Source organism: Ammospiza nelsoni, chromosome 14 (genome assembly GCF_027579445.1).
Source record: "Ammospiza nelsoni isolate bAmmNel1 chromosome 14, bAmmNel1.pri, whole genome shotgun sequence".
Taxonomy (NCBI): domain Eukaryota; kingdom Metazoa; phylum Chordata; class Aves; order Passeriformes; family Passerellidae; genus Ammospiza; species Ammospiza nelsoni.
Window position 1 is genome coordinate 16,976,923 of NC_080646.1, and position 16,315 is coordinate 16,993,237.

The following is a 16,315-nucleotide window of genomic DNA, read 5'->3' on the forward strand; positions in this document are numbered from 1 at the left end:
GGCTGCCAAGTGCTTTGGAGCAAAATCCCTGCTACTTCCTTGGGGTAAAGAGAAATGAATGGAAAATAAAAGCTCTTTAGAAATAGTTGAGATATGTCTATGGGAAAATGGGGGGGATCATCTTGGCTGCTGGCTGTGGCATGGATCAGCACAGTTAAGGCTGCTGCCAGCTCACAACAAAGGGATCCCAGCCAAACTCTGTCCCTTGGAAGAATGGGATTGGGGTCTCCTGTGCCGGCACAGCAGCACCTGGCAAAGCCCCAGTTCCAGTGGGGACAGGGGAGATTTGGGGGACAGATTATGGGATGCCAAGCCCTGATCCACCTGGTTGCCTCTGCCCAACAGCACTGCGGGATGAATTAATCTGTATTAAGAGCAAAACCTTCCCAAAATCCACGTGTGAGGGATTGTCTGGCTGCAGCTGCCTTATCTCCCTGCCTCACTCCCGCTCTACAGGGACAGTCAGCGTTCTCTCTTTGTCAAGGGCTTGCTTGGCTGGGAGCGGGAATGAAAGGAGAGGAGGAGGAAGAGGAGGAAGCAGGGTCTGTTTTGTGAGGCAGTGACCTTGTTATCTCCCTCAGCAGACAGCTGCTCCTCGGGCCAGAGGCTCATGCTTATCTGTCCTACTGCAGATTGATTCCTTTCACTTGAACGTTAATTTCCAACTGTTTTTTTATGTTAATGATCATTTTTTGGTGGGTTTGGAGATGGTATAGCTTTGGGCTCTGTCCCATCCAGCTCTTCCCAGTTCCTTCCTTCAGTGCAGACCCCATTCAAGATCAACCCTCCACCCCACACAGTAGCACCGGGTACAGGCACCTACTCCAAATGCATCAAAAATCACTAATAAAATTAATTTTAAACCCTGTAATCATAAGTCCCTCTGTAAACACCCTGATCAGAGCCTGAAGACTGTGAGAGCCACACAGTTAAACACTAACAGCCCTACACCTCCACTGCTGCCACCTCACATTTCTCTCAGCAAGGGAAAAAAAAGAATAAAAGCCACTTATTTCTCCTTATTTTGTTAATTCACAAGATGTTTTTAATGGATTTCATGGGCAGGTAGTTTCTAATCACAGAGGCAGCACTGGGGATCTTACCCTCATTGCTTTGCTGCCTGATGGCTTCCTACATGAGAAAATAATAAAAAATTACTGAAAAAAAATTTTAAAACACGGTGACGATACCGGGGGACATACTGAGTGGAATAATCACGACGGTTTTGTGGTTTTGTGCAGCAGTGCTAAGCACAGCCCCATGGACGATTTCGTGCCCGGGCCGGTGCGATGGCGGCTGAGGGCAGCAGCCCCCGGTGAGGGGACAGGGACACCCTCAGAAAACTGGGGAGCTGGCAGCTGAGCCGGTCTGAGCCCATCCCCCTCATAGGGACCGAGTGCGGTGGCTGTCCTTTGACAGGGACGGGGAAGTTGCACTGGGGCTGCGCGGACTCGGCTAAATAGGGGCAGCAGCAGCCCGAACCCCTTCAAACCGAGCTCAAACCCCTCATAAACGAGCTCAAATACTCCCGAAAAGCGGATCGGCGACCTGAAGGACCCGGATGGCCGCTCCCCTCACGCACAAAATGGCGGCCAGCCCCGCCCCAAGATGGCGGCGGTCCCGCCCCGCCGCGCCTCCTGTCCGTCCCCGCCGCGCCCCCAGCCCGTCCCCGCGGCCTCCCGCCCTTCCACGCGCCCGCTCCGTCCCCGCCGCGCCGCCGTACCCGCCTCAGCGGCCCCCCCTGGCCCTCACCTCCGTCCCTCCCTCCCGGTGCGGTGCGGGAGCTAGCGGCGCGCGCCCCCGGTTGCTGGTGCTGTCTCCCCCCTTCACAGCCCGCCGCCATGCTAGCCGCCAGCGCCTCTCTCCTCCGCCGCTGCGCCGTCTCCGGCCTCCGCGCCGCCGTCCGCCGGCCCGCCGGCCCAGCAGGTGAGCGGCCGCACTCGTCTCCGTCCCTCCCGCCGCGGTTGGCGCCCGGGTTCCCGGTGCGACGGGGAGCGAGGCCGCGCGGCCCGGCGCGTCCTTGCGGTGACCCCGCGGCCTAGCACGGGCCGCCCCCGCCGCTCCCGCCGCCGCCACCGGGACCCCCCCGCTGGCACCGCCTCAGCGGGCACCGGGCACCGCCTGAGGGCTGCAGCGAGGGGCGGCGGCGCTTTCCCTGCGCCCCCCGCCAAGGTGACATTGATGGAGGGCGGCGGTGACCTCCGCAGCACCGGGGCGCCGGCCAGCCCTGGCTTCGCGGCAGCTCCGCGCCAACCCTCACCCTCCTAATTAACACCCCAATTAATTATATTTATTATATTAACGCCCCAGCTAATAGGGAGAGTAGGAGGACCAGCCCCAGGCAGCGTTCTGTGATGGTGGCCAGGGTGGCAGGGCTGGAGGACGGAGGCTGCAGAGAATGCACTGCCTGTGCCTCGCAATTAATAGCTAATTAACCTCTTCATCGCAATTAATACCTAATTAGCAGACACTAGTAATGCTCGGAGACTTGTGTGTGCCTCTGCTGCGGCACGTGTGAGTTCAACGGCTGCCGTAGGGAACTTGTCACTGCGTCTTTTTAAATAATAAGCACAGGATTTCTTAGGTGCTGCTCAACACCTTTGATCTTTTGTTATTTTAAATCCACTAAAATCATTGCTCGCTGTTCCTTTGAGCTGCCGAGCACCGGCTGCTCCTGGGCCTTGTTTCCAGGAGGCTCCGTGTTCTTCTTTTCCAAGCTGTTGTGTGTCAAACACCCCACTTAACGCTGCTGCCACCCTTTTGCAGGGGAGTTCTGTGGCTGCAAAACTTCCCCTGGGCTCCTCGTTCTCAGATTTTCAGTAAATTAATGGTTTTCTTCACATGTGCTCCTTACTGGAGAAAACTGCCCAATTCTGCCCTCACAGAGAAGCTTGAACACGTTTTTGTTTCTTATTAGGTAATTTTATGCTTAATTCCTGTTTAATTCACTTTAAAGCAAAGGTGCTTGCCCTTTGGATTTTCTTTTAGCTGGGGATCTCTGCCTGGATAGGTTGGCTGTCACACAAACGTCATGTGTGTGACAGTGACCTTGATGGACCCTGCTGAAACTCAGGCCACAGGGACTCTGCAGGTACAGAAATAAACATTAATGTGGAAAAGAAACATAGCAGCAATTGAGAAACACACCCTGGAAAGGCAGAGCTTTAATTCTTATGGTCTGTATTTGCCTCCTGGATCCAGGGAATGGTTTTGTTGGGGAAAGACTTCACATTTTGACTTGAAGATGGTATTTGAGCGCTTCAATTTAGGCTTTTCTCCAGTTGAGATTTGCCGGTTCTCTGCAGGATTTTTTTTTCCTGTGTAAGAAAAATAAGGATTCTCCTTCAGCCAGCAGAAACCTGGAGGGTTTTCAGCAGTGTCCTGGGAGCAGGAGCATTTCCAGAGCCCTGCTCTTGCTCTGAGCTCAGCTGTGCAGGTGATTTATTGCAAAGAGCAGGGTCAAAGGTCTGCTTTGGAGCTGGGGAAAGGAGGGGGAATTTCCCCATAAGGAACCAAAACAGCATTTTAATTCTGTCTTGGCCTGTTGTTTACTTTTCCATAGCTAAAATAAATAAAGCTATTTTCATGCTTCCATTGCATAAACCAGTATTGCAGCTGAAATGTTGGACCAGGTTAAATTTTGTTAAAAAAGCAAATTGCCTGATAATTAAGCTGCCATTAATGAAACCAAAGAGAAATACATCAGCAAAAATACGGCCCAGTTGTGGTGTTGGGTTTTTTTGTTTTGTTTTTAAATAAAACCCTGTAGTTGATCGCTGTGAGTGGTTCATGCTAGGTTAAGAAAGAAAAAGTCAGGAGCTAAATTTGACTTGTGTGAAGCAGAGCTTTGAGCTCCAAGGTCGTATCTGGTGAGTGACCTCTCTGCAAATATTAGTGGAGTGAGATTAGCTGTGGGGAAAGGAAGCACCAGGTTTGTAGTTCCCTTAGAAAACTCTTCCAACCTTTGTGGGGTAAAAAACCACAGGTTCATCCAAAAAACCAAAATTTGTGATAGTGTTGAGTGAAGAAACAATGAGCCTGTCTGACTAATTTGTTAGCATACAATCTGCTTTTTGATTAGTTATCAAGTATTAATGCAATTGCAACCTTGAGATCCAGGAGTTTTTGATAGATATCTTGTGATCATTTTTTTTCCTCCTCCAGCCCTTCTGTTGGAAGGAATATCTCTCATCCCTTTGCTTTTGAGAGCCTCTCTAGGAATTGCATGGAATTTTGTTGGTGAGGAACATGCGTGTTACAGCTTCTCAGTCTCGCTTGGTTGTGGGAAGAGGGAGAATTCCTGTATTTTACAGAAAAAGGAATGCCAGAAAACCTCTTCAGAGTAGGTTTTTGTGTGTCTTTGCCCTGCTCTGACCAATGCTCTGGGAACACTTTGATATGGAAAAAAGCAGACACTTTGCTACAACATAAACCACGATATTTAATAAGTTACATCCACCTCATCCAGGACTGACTGTAACAAGGGCAATCCATATTTTATGGCTTCTGGCCTCTTGGTCAGGCCTGAAGCAGTGTTCTGTTCCTTTTGCTCCAAGTTTGTTCCTTTTTTCCTGCACCCAGCTGTGCTTCCTGCCCGCTGCTACTCTCACGGGGGGTCACAAGAGTCAGATGAAGAATTCGATGCTCGCTGGGTGACGTATTTCAACAAGCCAGATATCGATGCCTGGGAGCTCAGGAAAGGTAAGTTGGACACCAGAGAAGCATAACAGCATAACTTGAAGTTTTCTGATTAGAAATAACAACTTTAGTTGGTGTTTTGTGGATTCCCCATCCCTGGAAGTGTCCAAGGCCAGGGCTTGGAGTGACCTGGTCTAGTGGAAGGTGTCCCTGCCTGTGGTGGTGTTTGTAGGGGTCTTAAAATGAGGGAAGAGATGAGAATCTTGACTTTATGTTTCAGAAGGTTGATTTATTATTTTATGATATATATTGTATTAAAAGAAAGTGATATACTAAAACTATACTAAAAGAATAGAAGAAAGGATTTCATCAGAACGCTAGCAAGGAAAAGAAATGATAATAAAATCTTATGACTGACCAGAGAGTCTGAGCCAGCTGGGCTGTGATTGGCCATTAATTAAGAACAACCACATGAGACCAATCACAGATGCACCTGTTGCATTCCACAGCAGCAGATAATCAATGTTTACATTTCATTCCTGAGGCCTCTAAGCTTCTCAGGAGAAAAAGATCCTAGCAAAAGGATTTTTCATAAAATATGTCCGTGACACCTGCCCATGATAGAATGGTGGACGTGATGATCTCTGAGGTTTTTTCAACCCAAACCATTCCATGATTCCATGATTTTAACATCTGGATGGGAGGGACAGTAGCATTTGCTCCAAGGACAGTGTTTTTGAGCTCTGCTATGCTCATTTTTCTTTGCACTTTGGCTGATGGCTCAGCCATAACTCCCTGCAGACTTTTTGTGTGGAGTTTTTTTGCTGTGGAGTTGCCAAGTTGCCAAGTGGAGTTTTTTGCTGTGGAGTTGCCAAGTTTTATTAAACTTACCCCATTTATGGGGTGGTATAGGGCTGAGGGTATCTGTAGGGCAGTGTGGGGTGTGTGCACAGCGGGGATAGGACCAGGGTAGGTGTGTGGGGCAGCATAGGACCAATACAGTGGGAGGATTTATCTTTTAAGGCCCATTATGCCTTAAAAATGATATTTCATAAACAGATAATTGCAGCCAGAGGGATCCTTCCAGCAGCAGCTGCCTGACAAGGTGCTGAGTTTTTCTGTCAGAAGGAAGGGAGCAGACAGCAAGGGGCTCCTTTTGAGATGGTGACAAGCTGGTTCCAAATTCCCCTTGGTGTTCCCCTGTCCCCACAGGCATCAACACACTGGTGGGCTACGACCTGGTCCCGGAGCCCAAGATCATCGACGCGGCTCTGCGGGCCTGCAGACGGTTAAATGACTTTGCCAGCGCTGTGCGCATCCTGGAGGTTGTAAAGGTGGGTGGGACTGCCCTGTTCCCATGGCCAGAGCCTGCCAGCTGGGCAGTTCTCCCTGCTGCAAAGGGAAACCACCATCAGTGGCTCCATGGTGAGCACAAAGCTTGCTGGTTTCTTGGAGGACTGAGAGAAGTAGCTCAGAAAGCTCTCTTGGGGATCACCTGAAACCAGCTCCTTGAAACCTGAATCCAGCCTGGCCAGGGAGTTCAGAGAAGTCAGGACTTTTATTTCAGCCCTAGAGGAGCTCTGCTCTGCCACAGGCAGAACTGGGAGGCTTTGGAAATGTGGATTTTGAAATAACTCCATTTTGAAGTAACTCCATTCTTTGTTTTTTGGGGTTTTTTTTCAGGACAAGGCAGGACCCCACAAGGAAATCTATCCTTACGTTATCCAGGAGCTTAGACCAACTTTGAGTGAACTTGGAATCTCCACTCCAGAGGAACTGGGCCTGGACAAAGCATAAACCTTTTGGTAAGATTTGGTGTTGCTTTCCAGGCTCTTGACATGGGAGTCCTGTACACCAAACCCCCCTGGCAAAGACAGCATAGGCAAGACCTAATGTGCCCTAATCCCAGACTAAAATAAAGCCCTAAATAAAAATCCTCATGGAAGTGAAGCCTCTTAACTCAGTTTCCTCAGGGGATGACCAGTGTCATATTCTTTTTTTAAATATTATGCCTAGAATAGAGATGCTGTGTGTCAGACTGCTGCAAATAGTGCTTGATTCTGGATATTTTAAGTCCTTTTCCTCCTCCTTGCCCTGGGGTCCTGAATCAGCTGTGCTGGGAGTGCAGTACCACATTAACATGGTTAAACAAGACTTGAAGGTAAAAGGGATGGAAAGAACTCATTTGGGACCTCATGGAAACTTTGTGGAGCTTCTAGGCTGCTTCTTTAATGTTTTTTTAATTATTTTTCCCCTGTTATTTTCTATGCCAGGTGGATCACTCAAGCGTTCTGCTGATGCCACAGATTGTACACCGTCACTTGGAGACACAAACTTTAAATCTTACTTGACATAACTTCTTCCTTTATTGAGTCACAGTGGAAGTGCTGTGGAGTTGGGCCTAATAAAGGAGAAACTGGTTTGACTCATGTGGTACCAGTGCCTCGTGTGGTCATTTCCTGTTGCTTTTGTAGGGAAAAACAAGGAACAAACCACAAATGTGCTCGTAGGAGCTTCTAAATTGTTGATTTCTCTGCAAAGCTTGTGTCCAGAGCCTTCCCAAGCACGTGGCTCTGGGAGGGGAAGAGCAGGAGCTGTGTGGAGAGCGTGGTTCCTGTATGCACAGCTTTGGGGGGGAGGCATTTCCCTGAAATCATGTCCAGAGCCTCAGGTGTGGGTTCGGGGTTCCTGTTTGCAAGGGTGGTGTCCTCTCCAGGAAGGGGATCTGTTCTGGGATACTGTCCCTGTTTTCCATTCATCTCTGGCCCAGGCAAGGGTTTGGGGAAGAAAAGAAACCAACAGAAGCAAGTGGGAGGAGAAGGGAAACGCCTTAATTCTGTTATTTTCCTCCTAGAAGAGGGGAATTTTTTGGGAAAACAGGAATTCGTTTCTGGATGCCCTGCTGTTGTGTCCCACAGTCCCATCCCATCCCACTGTTTCATCCATTGTAAGACTTTTTCAGTTCCTGTTCCTTTCTCCTCTTTCTTTTTAGATGTATAAAAGGGTGAGATATAGGAATGTGCCCCCTGTTGACAGAGTGACCAAACTATCCTCTGTCCCCTTAAAAAGGAAAGAAGCTCAGAAGTTTCTGTCCTCGATTATGTGTAAAAGGCATCTCATAGGCTTGGGGGACTTAACCTCAAACTTAAGGATGGCCAATGGGACAGGAGCCAAAAAATCCCGCCTGAGCAATTTACTAGAAAAATAAGAGAACAAACAAACTAATGTTTTTTGTGAGGTGTTTTACCAGGAGCAAGAACCTCTTGCACTTAGATCAGCTTTTCTCTGTAAAGAGTTTATTATTTTGCCTTTTATTAAACATTTTTGTTTCCAACACTGCAACAGAAGCCATCCTGCTCATTTTAGACCTCCAAAAGTGGCTGAGCTATCTTGGGTGTGAAATAGACCACCAAGAGCTTTTGGCTCGAAAAGATTCCTATTTCAATCCGTGGTCCCGTCCCGCCGTTCTGTCCTACCCCGTCCCGCTCTCCCGTCCCATCCCGCGGTCCCGTCCCGCATGCGCGGCAGAGGGGCGCGCCCTTTCCCCGCCTCCCATTGGCTGAGCTCTGCCGGCCCCGCGCTGCCATTGGCGGGCGGGCCATGGGGCGGGGCCAGGGGCGGCCATGGCGACGGGCGGCGGCGGAGCCGGGCCGGGTCCCGGTGCCGGTGCCGGTCCCGCTGCCAGTGGAGCCGCCGGCCGGCGGGGCCCGGGGGTACGTGCGGTGTACGGGCGCGATGGGAGTGCGGGGCTGGGAGGGGTATGTGCATCCTGGGTATGGGGCTGTGTGAGATATCTGTATGGGGATATAGGATATCTGCGTGGGGCTATGGAGCTGTGTGGGGTGTCTGCATGGGGCTGTGTGGGATTTCTTCCTGGGGCTATGGGGCTGTGTGGGATATCTGCACGGGGTTATGGGGCTGTATGGGATATTGCATGGGGCTGTGTGGGGTATCTGCATGGCGCTATTGGGCTGTGTGGGTTATCTATGGGGCTATCAGGCAGGGGTGGGATGTCTGTATGGGGCTGTGTGGGATATGTGCATGGGGCTATGGGGTTGTGTGGGATATCCGTGCGGGGCTATGGGGCTGTGTGGGGTATGTGTATGGGGATATGGGGCTGTGTGGGATATCTATGGGGCTATTGGGCAGGGGTGGGATATCTGTATGGGGCTGTGTGGGATATGTGCATAGGGGGTATGGGGCAGGGGTAGGATATCTGCATCGTGGGTATGGGGCTGTGTGGGGTATCTGTATTGGGCCATGGGGCTGTGTGGGATACGGGTATAGGGCTATGGGGCTGTGTGGGATATGTGCTTGGGGCAGGTGTGGCATATCTGTATCGGGCTATGGAGCTGTGTGGGATATCTGTATGGGGCTATGGGGATGTGTGGGGTATGTGTATGGGGCTGTGTGGGATACGTGTATGGGGCTATGGGGCTGTGTGGGATATGTGCATAGGGGGTATGGGGCAGGGGTGGGATATCTGTATGGGGCTATGGGGCTGTGTGGGATATCTGTATGGGATATGTGCATGGGGGTATGGGGCAAGGGTGGGATATCTGTATGGGGCTGTGTGGGATATGCACATGGGGGTTTGGGGCAGGGGTGGAATATTTGCATGGGGCTATGGGGCTGTGTGGGGTATCTGCATGGGGCTATGGGGCTGTGTGGGATATCAGTGTGGGGCTGTGTGGCTGAGGAGAGCGTGGTGCAGTGTGGGGTACGTGAACAGGGGTGGTGGAGGGCTGGGCTATGTCTATGGGGCAGTGTGGGGTGTGTGCACAGGGGTTATGGGGCTGGGGGTATCTGTAGGGCAGTGTGGGGTGTGTGCACAGGGGTTATGGGGCTGGGCTATGTCCATGGGGCAGTGTGGGGTGGGTGTGTGGAGCAGTATAGGAACAATACAGTGGGACAGTTCATCTTTCAGAGTTGCAGACAGGGAGGCACAGTATTGTATGCAGTGTATAAATATAAATATACAAATAAATATATATATATATGTACACACACAGAGGTGTATCAGCACAGCATCAGCTGGCCAGGAAGGGGTATGGCACACCCAGAGAGATCTGGGGGGACACTGCCTGCCTGGTCATTCCCACCATAAAGCTCTGTCCTGCTAATTCCAGCTTAAGACACTGAGGCTAATCCTGGCTGTGCTCTCCAATCACCATCCCCAGTCCTCTGCCCTGCTCCTTTAATTCCATGTCCCTCCTGTGCCAGCCCTCTCTGATTTTCCCTCTATTTTATTCATTACTTCTTGTGTTTGTGGAGGTTTTATCCTCCCTCTTGCCCTTAGGAGCGTTGGTTCTCCTTGACAATAATTGGATAAAAGGAGAAGCTCGGAAACCCCAAATTAAAATACACAATCCTTACATTTGTGTTTGATTAACCTCTCAGTAAATCTCCTCCACCACCTTTTCCCAGGTATTACTGCAGCCAGGCTTGCACAGGAACTGATGGTGACTACCTGTGCTTTTAATTAGCATCACCATTCCCAAATAATCCTCTCATCTGCTAACAGATCTGCTTATTCCTTTTCCTCTCCCTCCTCCTGGGCTGTCCCTGGGGACAGATTTCCCTGGGGACAGATCTCTCTGCTGACCTTGAGCTCCCAGGAAGGATCAGATGCTCTGAGATGACTCTGCTTTACTTCATCCCCGTGGAGAGGTGCTAAATGATTCTTCCACTCTTTTTTTAGCTGGTTTGGGCTGAAAAGAAGAGGCTGAACAAAGGGACAGATGTGGTGGAGAAAAGAGGTCCATACATCATGAGCAAACCTCCCTCCATCCAGGCCAAGCTGAGTAAGTGATGCTTGGTGCACTCTGCTGGCATTTTGGGTGTCATTCCCACCTCTCTCCCAGAGCTGGGGTTACCAAAAGCCCTTTAATTCCTTGGTGGGATAAAACCTTTATAAAAGCTCACCTGCACCACCCTCCTCACCCATTCCCCAGAAGAAGAACCCCTTTGGGAGCACTTGGGGATTTTTGTCTCTGTCCCTGTGCTTGGCTTGCAGAGAGGCAGCGGGAGCTGGCAAAGGCAGCGCTGCGAAGGCAGGGGCTGCTGGGGGCACCAACTGCCCTGAAACCAACTCCTAAAAGGTCTGATCCCCTCCTCCTCTTTTCAATGCCTTTTCTTTGGGGACACTGGGAAACTCAGAGGATTTTAAAGAAGAGTTTGGGACCTTGTTCTGCTGGCTCTGTTTGGCCAGGAACACCCAGTATAATAAAATACACTGCTTTTCGCTTCTCTATTTTGGGGATGATTTGGTGGTATGGATTTATTTGGGTGTCCTGGGGTTTAGCTGGTGGTGGGAAGGAGTGGGATCCCTGCCCTGGCCCCACAGCCTGTCAGCTCCATGGATGTGTTTGCACATAAAACATCTGTGCTGGTCTCCTTCCTGCATTTCCTGGCAGGTCTGTGAAGTTCAACAAGGGCTACACGGCACTCAGCCAGACAGCTGATGAAAACCTGGTCTCCCTCGACTCAGACAGGTGAATAGCCCAGGATTTTGGGTAAATATCCCACGATTTTGAGGGTGGGGGTGCTCCCAGATGGCTTTTGGGGGGGTTGATTTTCCTTGTCACTTGTAGAGCATCCCTGATGGCACTGGGCACCTCAGGGCAGCAATATGCTCCTGTTGTCATAGATTTCAAATACTCCTTGGGGTTGCACTTCCAGCTCCTTTTTTCCCCCAAATTCCCCTCATCTGCACCCTACAGCCCCCATTTCCTGGCCAGCTCTGTTTCTTTTTCCCCTCAGTGACGGGGAGCCAGGATCCAGGTGTTCCTCGGGATACTCCTCCGCTGAGGCAAGTGCGGGGCTCTGGCTGTGACACTGTGGGGTCCCCAGGGGCTCCCTCGTCCCCCTGACCCCTCGAGGCTCTGGCTGGGGCTGGGAGCATCACCCCCAGGGCGTGGATGTGTGTGCATCCTGCAGAGCTCTGCTTTGTCCCCCTGCAGCAGGTGACCCAGGACCTGAGCCGGCAGCTGCTGCAGGACGGGTACCACCTCGACGAGGTCCCCGATGATGAAGACCTGGATCTCATCCCCCCAAAACCTTCTGCCTCCTCTTCTTGCCCCTGCTGTTTTGGAGAAAATCTCTCCTGTGTGATCCAGTAGCTGCACAAGAACAGGTCAAAATCCAGCACTTTCTTTGTCTCGTGGGATGGCTGGTGGGTGTCCAGGTCCCACGCCAGGACGGTGGCACAAGGACTGAATGATGCTGCTCGTGGCAGAGACCAGCTGACTCCAAAAGACTTCTCCTTACACTCAGCAATACCAGGGGAGGTGGCACAGTGACATTCTGGTGACCTGCATGTTACCTGGCACTTGGCTGGGGTGGGAAGGGAGGACAGGCAGGGCCTGGCACCTCCACAGGCGTATAAAGGGAAGGATTTGGGAGTTTCTGGGGTTGGAGCTAATGGCTTATTCCCATTCTCCTCAACGCTGCTTTGATGCAGGTGAGGCACAGCCCAGGCCCCCCATCCCAGCTCTGCACAGGACTTGGATTTGGGGGGCTGGAGAGCCTCCCTGCTGCAAACCATAAACGCTGCCTTAAACCATGGTCCTGCTCTATGACATAGAGGACAATCAGCTTCTTATACAGAAACCTTATTTAAATATTTCATGTCAAGAGACATGAACTGGTTGGGTGGGGGGCATGTTTGTTTGTTTTTGTATCTTACTTGTAAAAGGGAGCACTTAATAAACTGGATCTCATTACTCAGAAGGGCTGCTGGTGCTGTGAGGGGGACTCCTGTGTTCTCTCATCACATTTTACTCTTTTCCTGTGCCTGAAGAGCAAGGGGGGGAAACACAGCCAGCGTTGGGGGGATGCTGGAGCTGCTCCCAGCCTCTCTGTCCCCCTCCATCCTCCTGCTCCCTCCACCACGCTGCCCTTCGCCAGGGACAAAGTCACTTCTTTATTCACAGCAGCAGAGGCTCTCCTGCTCCATCATCCCCCAGGCAGCCCCCTTTTACAGCCAGGGAAGGGGGACACTGGCCAGGCTTGGGAAGAGCCCACCAGCAGCAGCAGAAAGCCTGTGGTCTGCACCACCTCCAAGAGGTCAATCCATAGAACTGCTCTTTCTACACCTCAGGGCTGCTTTGGGGGTTTAACAGGTGGAGGGAGACCTTTCAAGCGAGAAGACTTTGCCCACAGCAGTTTCTATCTACCCAAACATGGAGTGTCGTGGTGGAAGTGTCCCAGGTGCTGCTCAGAGGAGGCAGCAGGCTCGGAAGAGCAGCATCCCCTCGGGTGAGGAGAGGTGCAGGGAGATGCTCTCGTTGGCTGACACGAAGAGCACGGAGCCACGGCGCAGGGACATCTCTGAGGCTGCTGCTGTGGAGGTGCCCATGGCTGTCCCTTGGATCACCAGCAGGATGCTGGCAGAGTCCATGGCAGAGATGAGGTACAGCTTGATGGAGGCAGGGATCTGCCAAGGGAAATGTCACTGTGCTGGGGTGTCCCTCAGCTTTGATCCTCTCTGCAGAGCTGGAAGGGGCTTGTCCCCACTCCCACCCCTTTGCTGGGCCTGCAGCAGCCCAAGCCCAGGGACCTCTTCCTGGTTCTCCCTCTGCCCAGAGCTGCTGGAGAAGGTGAACAAGCTCCAGGGAGGGATAAAGAGACCAGCACCCCATTACGCCCAAAATCACTCCCACCCTGCCAGGACACTGATATCAAAGGTGAGCGAGCCCCAGCCAGCACTGGTGTGTCCCACCCGGTGTCCCCAGCACGGAGCTGTCATCTCTCACCTCTATCCTCATGATGGTGAAGTCTGGCACGGGTGGGTCGTAGAGGTAGACGTGGGGATCGAGCTGGCTCTGCGCTGCCGGGAGGATCTTGGAGCTGCTGGGTGCTGGTGTGTAGTTGAGCATCTCACACAAGGTGAGCACATCGATGAACTTGGGCGTGAGCCCGGCGCGCACCGTGTTGTCCGAGCACGCCATCACCTCCACGCAGTCTGTGGGGACGGGGCAGCGCTGTCAGCCCAGCCCAGCCCCCAGCCTAGCCCTCAGCCCAGCCTCAGCCCAGCCCAACCCAGCCCAGCCCCTCCTCCCGTCCCCACAGCCAGGCCTTGCAGGATGCCGGGCTAGGAGAGCCCCACGATGCTCACCTCCGTGCAGGTAGGCGTGGGGCTCGTTGGCTCCCAGGAACATGGCCTCCCCTGGCTCCAGCCTCACCAGGTTCAGGAAATAAATGGTGAAGCAGCCGATGTCCCCCGGGTACTGGGAGTGCAGCCGCAGCAACAGCTCCCCGTTGCTGCCCGACGTGTCCTTCCCTTCTGCCGCTGCACAGGACAGACCAGGCCAGGTGTGGGGAGAGCCTCTCCCCAAACACAGCCCCCCGAAGTGGTTTGGGGTGTCCCAGCCAGCACCCACCTTCCTGGGAGATCCTCTTCACCAGCATGTTCAGCTGGTCCACGAAGAACTTCTTCTCGCTCTTCATGAGGCGGGTGAAGCACACGCGCAGCGCGGCCGAGACCCCGCGCGGGTCATCGCTGCCGCTGCGCTCCAGCTGCTCCGCGGCCACCTCCCCGATCAGGGCCCGCAGCTCGGGGACATCTGCGGGGCCAGCGTCGCTCAGAGCCAGCCCAGGCCAGGGCAGAGCAGCACCCCCATCCCAGGAGAGCACTGTCACTGTCCCCACAGCGAATCCCATCCCTGGGAGCGCTGCCTGCACCCTGAACCCAATCCCAAGGGAGCAGGGCCGCCATCCACAACCCAAACCCTGTCCCAAGGGAGCATGGCCATCATCTCAATCCCAAACCCCATCCCAAAGGGAGCATGGCCACCATCCCCATCCCAAAGCCCATCCCAAGGGAGCAGGGCCACCATCACCATTTCAAACCTCATCCCAAAGGAGCAGGACCTTCATCCCCATCCTAAACCCCATCCCAAGGGAGCACAGCCCCCATCCACACCCCAAACCCCATCCCAAGGGAGCAGGGCCACCATTCCCACCCCATAGCCCATCCCAAGGGAGCATGGCCCCCATCCCCATTCCAAATCCCATCCCAAGGGAACAGGGCAATCATCCCCATCCTAAACGAGCATGGCCAGCATCCCCACCCCAAAGCCCATCCCAAGGGAGCACAGCCCCCATCCACACCCCAAATCCTGACCCAAGGGAGCATGGCCACCATCCCCATGCTAAACCCTAACCCAAGGGAGCATGGCCACCATCCCCACCCCAAAGCCCATCCCAAGGGAGCACAGCCCCCATCCACACCCCAAATCCTGACCCAAGGGAGCATGGCCACCATCCCCATGCTAAACCCTAACCCAAGGGAGCATGGCCACCATCCCCATGCTAAACCCTAACCCAAGGGAGCATGGCCACCATCCCCACCCCAAAGCCCATTCCAAGGGAGCACGGCCACCATCCCCATCCCGAAGCCCATCCCAAAGGGAATATGACCGCCATCCCCATCCCAAAGCCCAGCCCAAGGGAGCAGGATCACCATCCCCACCCCATGGACACCATCCCCACCCCAGAGTTTGACCATGCCCCCTCCTCCAGCCTTACTCTGGAGGAAGGAGACAATCTCCTCCACGGGCCGGAAGCCACACATGCCCTCAAAGGGGGTGAGGGCGATGGCCATTTCGGGCTTGTGGTTGGCATCGGGATAGTGCTCAGGGAACTGGGCATGGAGCTTCGCTGCCAGCTCCTGCAGAGAGGGGACAGGAGCTGCCTGAGTCCCCAGGACATGAGATCCACCTGGGCTGCCCACACCGGGCTCTTCCTACCTTGTTGGGGTGTGCCTGGACAGACAGGGCGGTGTTGACCGACAGCACCTTGAACAGGAAGGGCAGGTGCCCCTGGAAGGCGTCCTTCACCTTGGCGCCCAGGCAGGCGGGGTTGTCGGCGATCCACTGGCCCAGGGTCTTTTGGGGGATGCGGTTATCCCGGATGAGGGCATCGCCCCGCGGGTGCGTGCCCATCCACAGCTGCCAGACACCAACACACACAGCTGGCACCCCGAGCCGAGCCGGGCAGGCAGCACGGATGACTTGGGCTTTTCCAGGGAGGTGATCCCTGGCAGCTCCCTCGGGGGCTGAGTCATGCCGGGCTTCCCTCCAAGCCAGGGGGACACGGGACAGCTGAGGGGCAGCATCGTGTCCCGCTAGGACACAGGATGGAGAGAGCCACCACGGCCGCGGGGTGGGATGGACACACGGATGGGACGGACACACGGACAGAATGGACACAGAGACACACTCACCTCAGCGTAGGGCAGGTCAGGCTGGATCTGGACCAGGGGGTCACCGCTGGCCACCAGCTTGGCCACCTCGCTCTCCAGGCCCACCTTCCCCCAGGAATAGTTCTGCACCGCGCAGGACAGGGGGAACACTGCGGGAGGGAAGGCAGGTGTTAGCGGGGCACCGAAAGGACCCCCGGAAATCCTCCCGGACACGCACGGAGCCCGCGGGGCACGGTGACAGGATGGCAGGGAGGGAGAGCACCACGGCCTTGGCAGGGGACACTCTGTGGGGACGATCTGCAACCATCACACGGCCATCTGGGGGTGCCCGGGCTGGGGGCGCGGCTCACGGGCCCTGCTCCCCGTGGCCCTGGGGGGTCCCGGAGGGGGTGCCGGTGTCGCATCGCGGAGCCCATCCCCGGGCGGGCGGTGGTGCCCGGTGCCCGTGCCCCGCTCACCGCGGATCTCCGC

General features: G+C 54.0%; 3 protein-coding genes across 3 annotated transcripts; 2 read left to right on the forward strand and 1 right to left on the reverse strand.

The window, feature by feature from the left end:
* Positions 1-1,664: 1,664 nt before the first annotated feature.
* On the forward strand, positions 1,665-7,067 carry LOC132079540 (cytochrome c oxidase subunit 5A, mitochondrial). The gene is made up of 5 exons (XM_059482225.1): positions 1,665-1,926; positions 4,582-4,701; positions 5,851-5,972; positions 6,322-6,443; positions 6,912-7,067. Exons 1-4 carry the CDS (start codon positions 1,842-1,844, stop codon positions 6,433-6,435), a joined length of 441 nt encoding a protein of 146 aa, XP_059338208.1. The 5' UTR covers positions 1,665-1,841; the 3' UTR covers positions 6,436-6,443; positions 6,912-7,067.
* A 1,192-nt stretch (positions 7,068-8,259) lies between these two features.
* FAM219B (family with sequence similarity 219 member B) lies at positions 8,260-12,361 on the forward strand. Its single transcript, XM_059482278.1, has 6 exons — positions 8,260-8,351; positions 10,340-10,442; positions 10,655-10,739; positions 11,055-11,132; positions 11,401-11,449; positions 11,601-12,361. Exons 1-6 carry the CDS (start codon positions 8,262-8,264, stop codon positions 11,757-11,759), a joined length of 564 nt encoding a protein of 187 aa, XP_059338261.1. The 5' UTR covers positions 8,260-8,261; the 3' UTR covers positions 11,760-12,361.
* A 167-nt stretch (positions 12,362-12,528) lies between these two features.
* On the reverse strand, positions 12,529-15,988 carry MPI (mannose phosphate isomerase). Its single transcript, XM_059482275.1, has 7 exons — positions 15,866-15,988; positions 15,390-15,590; positions 15,169-15,310; positions 14,022-14,204; positions 13,757-13,930; positions 13,395-13,603; positions 12,529-13,075 (listed from the first exon to the last, which is right to left on the reverse strand). Exons 2-7 carry the CDS (start codon positions 15,582-15,584, stop codon positions 12,857-12,859), a joined length of 1,122 nt encoding a protein of 373 aa, XP_059338258.1. The 5' UTR covers positions 15,585-15,590; positions 15,866-15,988; the 3' UTR covers positions 12,529-12,856.
* Between the last annotated feature and the right edge of the window lie 327 nt (positions 15,989-16,315).